This window comes from Brassica oleracea, chromosome C9, assembly GCF_000695525.1.
Source record: "Brassica oleracea var. oleracea cultivar TO1000 chromosome C9, BOL, whole genome shotgun sequence".
Classification (NCBI taxonomy): Eukaryota; Viridiplantae; Streptophyta; class Magnoliopsida; order Brassicales; family Brassicaceae; genus Brassica; species Brassica oleracea.
Window position 1 is genome coordinate 24,005,535 of NC_027756.1, and position 7,147 is coordinate 24,012,681.

Genomic DNA, 7,147 nt, shown 5'->3' on the forward strand with positions numbered 1-7,147 from the left:
GAAGGATATATCAAAAGCGATAGAACCAAACATATACCTCCGAAGTTCTTCTCATACACTCAAGAGCTCGAGAAGAATAAAGAGATTGAAGTAAGATATGTTCGATCATGCGACAATGCAGCCGACCTCTTCACAAAATCACTCCCTACCTCGGTATTCAGAAAACACATCCATAACATTGGAATGCGCCATCAGAAGGATATATGACTGCTTATTCGAGGGGGAGCTTACGTGGTTGTACTCTTTTTACCTTACTATGGTTTTTCCCATTGGGTTTTCCTGGAAAGGTTTTTAACGAGGCAACAAAGACGTTAAGCGAGAGCGGATAGTGACACCGGCCCCCAAGGGGGAGTGTTATGAAAGTCATATAGAGACAGCGCCGAAAACGTTGAAAAATATAAAAGATGTGGGGCCCGCTGCACTATTTGCACAGTAAATTATACTTCTATATAAACGATAATACACTCTTTCTATCAGTATTATTAATTCTACGGGTATAAATTTTCCCTTTATTTAAATTCCCGCGATACAATAAAATTCCAGTTCTTTTTATAACAGTAAATAGAATTTGATTTTCTTTAGATTTTCGACGATGCCATATGAAGCCACGACAGCACTTTGCATGCATTAAATAGTATTTTGGCATTTTACATTGTAACATTATTTCGTTTACACTGTTAATTTGAAAACATCATTAGTGTTTTCTTGGTTTACTAAGGGAAGAAGAAAGGTCGAGAACTTAAAGAATAGAGCATTCATGATGGGACACCATTTGTCTCTTCTAGCAGTGCCGGTCCGGTGCCTAAAGCGGACAACAAAAATGTTGCCCTTTAGCCGTAATTAAAATTCACTATATTTTAAAAATAGAATCAAAATAGTATCAAATATTATTAAAATTTAAGTTAAATACAAAACATCGAAAGATTATTTGCAACTCATCTTGTCTGTTTTTTATCTTTCTATTAAGTAAACTATAGTAATTGTAAAAGAATTTTATACAAATACAAAGAAAAAAGAACAAAATATATAGTATATAGATAGAGCAAAACATCAACTTCAAAACTTTTATGCCCTTTTAAAAAAAAAAAACTTCACAACTTTTATTGTTTTCATAGATTTTCACAGCATACTAAAGCTCTATGATAGTTTTAAATTTTCTGAATTTCAGTCAATATTAAAAAACTTAGAAAAAATACAGAAAAGACGTACATAAAACTCCTATAGAGCTACTTGGACAAAAAGATCAACAACAATGAAATATGAACAACTGGACATTCAGGCGTCGCCTGAATGAATAAATCTTTAATAAATGCTATTTATCAGAAAAGGAAAAAATGACACGTGAGTGTATCGAACCTTTTACCCGTAGAAAGAGCACTATAAGCTAGAGACCACTAGACTAAAGTGAACTTTAACAAATTTGGCGCCCCTAAAATATTTATTATTTGTGGCGCCTAAAACCCTGGCTTTATGGGCTTTAGCCCAGGGCCGGCCCTGTCTTCTAGTCGTCCTGATTATATAAAAATCTATCATCCTCCATTTATTTTTATAATTACTCTAAAATACCAAACAAAATATAGCTCATCTATTATGAAAAAGGAAACATATAGCCATATTAAAAATATTCTTCTACTATATCATGCTCCATTCATGAGGGAAGCTGCATAGATTAGTAGTTATAGATGGGAGTCATAGCACTAACGTGCGAAAAAATAGGTTTCAGCTATCTGATGAATTGGGCAACTGACTTGATTATAGGTTTATGTAGGCTCCATAGGTCATGAAATAATATAGTTTCAAAAGACACAATGAGTGTTGCAGCATATATATATTACACATACTTGTTCTGAAAATACCATTTTAAGAGAGTGACCCGCCCTCGGAGGGCGGAGGGCGGGTATATTATTGATGCCCAAATATATTGATGCAGTTAGGTGAGAACTGATGTGGTGGTTATTAGGTTAACTGATGCGGTGGTTATTGTATAAAATTTGTATTTTTCTTATATACAGTTATCATATCAAAAAGTAAGTATCATGGAAAATATTTGTTGGACTAAACTAATCTCAATAGATCACACTTGTGTTTTAATAGAATAGATTTTCATTTTGTCTGGACCAATTGTGGTTCCCAAAATAGTGATTTGAGCGTCATATGAACTTTGGAAACACTACACTAGTGTGTCACAAGCTTAATGCCCCAAAAGTATCCTAGTTGCCTTTAAGTTAGTACGGTGGTAGAAAATTTCAATTTTACATTTGAAGCTTTTAAAGTACACAGAACATAACCCCCATCAAAAGAGGCAAAAACTCATATGATGACAGTACATGGTTTCCTTTTCATTTCTTCTGTTTTAGGGCCTAATTCTTGGCTATACAACATATATATATATAGGATCTACAGAATATAACAGATAAGCAAAACATACGTAATTATGTGTATGTATTTCAGACTGGAATGACATCAGCATTCTGATTCTCGTCACATGTAATGATGAGGCCTTCCACATAAGCTGGGAAGAGGCAACGCCACCATTTGCAGCCAGTGGCTACTGATTCTGCAGGAGGAATGATCATCAAAACGTTGTCATGACGCCTCACCATTCCCATCACACTTACGGTGCTTCCTTCTTTTATGTATCTGATCAACAAAATCATATTATCAAAATCAATTAAAAATTGGCAAGAACTGAAAAATACATGATTATCACTTATCTGTGAGAGAGCGAGAGACCAATACTTTTTCTGGTTATTTTAAGGGTAAATTCAAGTAGAAATATCCTTCTTTTGTAATAAAGCTGTGCACTTTAACAATGTTTCTGTTCTAAAAAGTGTTTAAAGTACCCAGAAGATTCTTCCTTTGAACTAAAGCTATACACTTTAACAATATCTCTGTTCTAAAAGGGTTAAAAGTACCTACCAGTAAGATTCTTCCTTTGACTTAAAGCTATTAACTTTTACAATTTCTTTCTTCTTTGGTTTTGAAAAGGGCTAAAAGCACAATATTCTTCCTTTGAAAAAAAGCCATGTACTTTGTCACTCTTTCTGAAATTTGAAGGGTTAAAAGCACCAGAGGTCAATGTTTAACCGACTTATATGCACTTTCTCGATAGGGGTAAAAGTCAACGCTGGAATTGTTTCATTTTGACATTGTGTTCAATGTTTAAATGGGTTTTTCAGAGGTCATAATTTAGGTAAAGTTTCAAGATTTACAATTAGGTGAAAATCACATTTCCAAGGTTTGCAGATCAACTCTAGTAGCCAAAAGGATTTAGCTATGATGTAAACTTTGTAATTAATTTCATAATAGTCTAATGATTAAACAGAAAGGAAATCAATAAAAGCATACCCTTCTTTGAGACGCATGGCACGGCTATCGTTGGAAAGGCTACGATCCGCCAACCATTGTAGAAAGCTTGGAGACAAATCCTTAGTCTGCACGGTTACATTAGCGACTGTCTCCGGTACGACAAACGGAGACACTTTTGATCCGTATCCTGCTTTAACAAGTGCTCTCAATCCGGACTGAAAGTCAGAGATGTAAAAATCCGAAACATATCTCTGCCACACAAACAAATAAACACACAATAACCATTTCAAATATGGAACCACTTGAATGAGATTTACTATTATAGAGATATAAAAAAAAAGAATCTGAAACCTCGGCATGTCTAGATCCCCATGAACACCCTTTGTACTCATACAATTCTGTAGATACGTAAACACATCTCGGTATCTTTTGGTATGAAGACTCAAGCGGGGTACTTCCACATGTTACCACCTTCAAACATAAACGTAAATGATCACTCAACACAGCATTGATCACTTAAAAGACCGTTTGAATTATTACCATATCAAGAAGAGAAATGTATCCTCAAGTGGCATTGTCTTTAGCTAAGTTTAGTCTCACTAAGCTAAGCCGATGATCACTAAAATGGCAATGAATATGACATTCTAACTAATCAGCTGATTCATTAACTTGCTTTAATCATTAGATAACCAATTAGCCAACCGAAGACGGAAACAAGTTGGTACAAAGATCAAGTCTTTAACTATAATTAGAAAGACCCAAAGAAGTTGAACTACTCAAGAAAACTTACTCCTGTAACCTTGATGAACTGTCCATCAATGGCGCCTCTAAGAACAGCATTTGGGTAGTTTTTGATGAAACCCAACAACCCTCTTCTTCTCCAAACGCAGTTCCACACAAAAACCACGGCGGCCGGCACAATCGCCGCCGCAATGGCCACAATAATTAGTGGCTTCTTCACCGCAACGGCTAAAAACGTCCCAATGAGTAACGCAGTCACCGCAACTACAACCACCGCCCAAACCAGAGCCTTTGGTACTTTAAGCCCGACCCGAACCGGGTCAGAGTTCAGAACCGTAACGGCGGATCCGTACTTGGGTTTGGTCGACGGCCTTAGATTACTCGTTTGGTGATGATCCAACGGACCTGACCTCCTCGACCCGGACCCGATTTGACCGGAGGAATTGAGCGGACCGGAGGTGATTAAACCGGTTGGCTGAAACTGAGAGAGAGGACCCGAGGACTTTCTAACCGGACCCGATTGGGATCCGGATCGGCCGTGTCCGTTGTTGGGGTTCGAGGACGACGCCGAGGAGGAGTGGACACGTGTCGGCGGCGGTCTGGCTGCTCCGCCGCCGTGGAAGGAAGTGGGATCGGCGAAGGAGATGTCGAACATCCTCCCGAGCTCGCCGGATTTCTTGATATCGCCGCCGGTGTAAGGCATAGCACGAGCCGCCATTGTCGGTGGTCGTGTCTCCTTTGGTTGCTCGAGTTTGCCGGAAACGTAGAGTCCGCTCGGAAGCTGATGGGATTGTAATCGACTCGCCATTGCTAGAGAGAGAGAAAGGAGAAATGTAGAGACTTTTTTGTACTTTCTCTTTCCTCTGGGTTTGTGATTTTTGGAAGAGAGAGAATGTGAAGCAGTGTTAAAGTGTTTTGAGTGGCAGTGAAGATGTAAGAGAAAGAAAAGGAGAGTGACGTACTTGAAATGACAACTTTACCCCTGAATGTTTTTATGTCGTTTAATCTCTTTTTTTGTAATAAAACGAAACTTCGACGAAGAGGTTTCCAATAGGCTTTGATTGGTTCATGTGACACACAAAGGCCCACATATTCGTTAATGTAATATGTTTACTTTTATGTCCCTACTTTTAAAGATTATTTGAAACTACCCCTTTATATTGTAGCATATTCAATTATACCCAATTTATTTTTTAAAACTACCCTTTTATGTAGCGTATTCAATTATACCCAGTTTTTTTTAATGGAATAGTAGATTATAATGTTGATATTTCTCTTTCTGATAAAATCACTTTTATCATAATTGATTTGAATCTCGTCAACACAAATTTGTATATCCTAAAAATGGTCCCAAACATGATATCTCGGTTAGTGTTGAGCACTTGTGAGTCTATTTTGAAAATGATTTGACATATATAATGCAGCATCCACATATAGGTATGCTTAGAACGTGATTATTGGAAGGTTCTTAGGGTGAAGTTCTTGGCGGAATATAAGAACTCGTCTCTTAATTTTTAACTAAAAAAAGCTAAGAACCGTCTCTTAAAACTCTTATTTAAAAGCTGGTTCTTAGCTTTTTTAGTTAAAAGTTAAGAGTCAGGTTCTTATATTACGTTAAGAACTCCGCCTCAAGAACCCTCCAATAACGATGGTCTTACGACAAGAGACTATATGGGTTCCAATTGTTTGACATCGAGTGGAGGGAGAGAGTTATTGTTGTTGTCAAATTATTATACAATGTATGCAAATTAATTACATGATGAAAATGATTTTTAATTTTTAACTAAAAAAAGCTAAGAACCGTCTATTAAAACTCTTATTTAAAAGCTGGGTTTTAGTTTTTTTAGTTAAAAGTTAAGAGTCAGGTTCTTATATTACGTTAAGAACCCCGACTCAAGAATCCTCCAATAACGATGCTCTTACGACAAGAGACTATATGGGTTCCAATTGTTTGACATCGAGTGGAGGGAGAGAGTTATTGTTGTTGTCAAATTATTATACAATGTATGCAAATTAATTCCATGATGAAAATGATTGTATTTAACTATTTCTATATAAGATCACCCAAATAACTCGAAGAAGAAACTAAATTTAGATTTTAAATTGACTAGATGAGATAGATTAATTTAACAAAAGCTAATGTATACTTATAAAGTTAACCGTGTTGATATTTAAGTTGTTCTTATACAAATTCAACAATATGTCAACGATTTCGAATTGACATTCTTAATATGATAAAAGAGTTATCTCCGCATGTGTTCATTTATATCACATTTATGTTGGTGTCAAGATGTTACAAACACCATATACATATTATAATTTATTTTTATAAAAGGTGTGGGGTGCTCACATTAAAGAAAAGTTGTGGGTATGATAATACTACCCAAAGAAGATTTGTTTTATGGCTCAAAAAAAAAAAGATTTCAAGAAGAGCATGCAAATTCTATTGTTAGCACCCCACAAAAAATAATTTACATATCTATATTATTAAAATTAAAATACAAATAAAACTAACTTCTTTTCAACAATTGAGTCATTCCATTTTTCATTCAGTTTAACAATTACTAGGTGAAACCCATCCTACGGACGGATGAGTAAATAAATGAATAATGTAAAAATTATATAAATTTGAAATTGTACTTATAAATATAATTTTGTAAATATTAACTTTTATTACTTGTTTTGTTTTTTAGATATTATATGTCACCATTGAAAGATACAATAATTATTTTACATATTTTCAATATTTATCTTACTTCTGATTGTAAATATATATATCTATATATTTTTTAAGAGAACTGTGATTTGTAATCCAAATCTTTACGTGTAATATTTAAGCTCCAATAATTTGAGGGGAAAAGAATCTCCGAATTATTTTATAACCAATCAAAATAGAGCATCTTTCCAAAATAAAAATTGGCGTGTATGCAAATGCACTCTCCATCAGTTTCAGCCTCTTACATTTCGACACATGTGTTTAATGGGTCCACTCAAACTTTATTCAACTAGTTGAAACTTTTCAACTTCGATTAATCCACGTATGTGTTTCATATTATTCAACAACCTCAGTGTGAGGATTAAACTGTTGAATCACCAA

The 7,147-nt window shown here is 35.2% G+C and overlaps 1 protein-coding gene across 1 annotated transcript; it reads right to left on the reverse strand.

The window, feature by feature from the left end:
• Positions 1–2,279: 2,279 nt before the first annotated feature.
• On the reverse strand, positions 2,280–4,961 carry LOC106312957 (uncharacterized membrane protein At1g16860-like). The gene is made up of 4 exons (XM_013750668.1): positions 4,100–4,961; positions 3,661–3,780; positions 3,349–3,560; positions 2,280–2,640 (listed from the first exon to the last, which is right to left on the reverse strand). The coding sequence occupies exons 1-4, from the start codon at positions 4,856–4,858 to the stop codon at positions 2,448–2,450; spliced, it is 1,284 nt and encodes a 427-aa protein (XP_013606122.1). The 5' UTR covers positions 4,859–4,961; the 3' UTR covers positions 2,280–2,447.
• Positions 4,962–7,147: the final 2,186 nt, after the last annotated feature.

Coding starts and splice junctions, on each gene's coding strand:
- LOC106312957 (XM_013750668.1), bottom strand. CDS start 4,858: ATGGCGAGTCGATTACAATCCCATCAGCTTCCGAGCGGACTCTACGTT. Junction 3,561..3,660: donor GGGGATCTAGACATGCCGAG/GTTTCAGATTCT, acceptor TTTGTGTGGCAG/AGATATGTTTCGGATTTTTA. Junction 2,641..3,348: donor GCCATGCGTCTCAAAGAAGG/GTATGCTTTTAT, acceptor TTTGTTGATCAG/ATACATAAAAGAAGGAAGCA.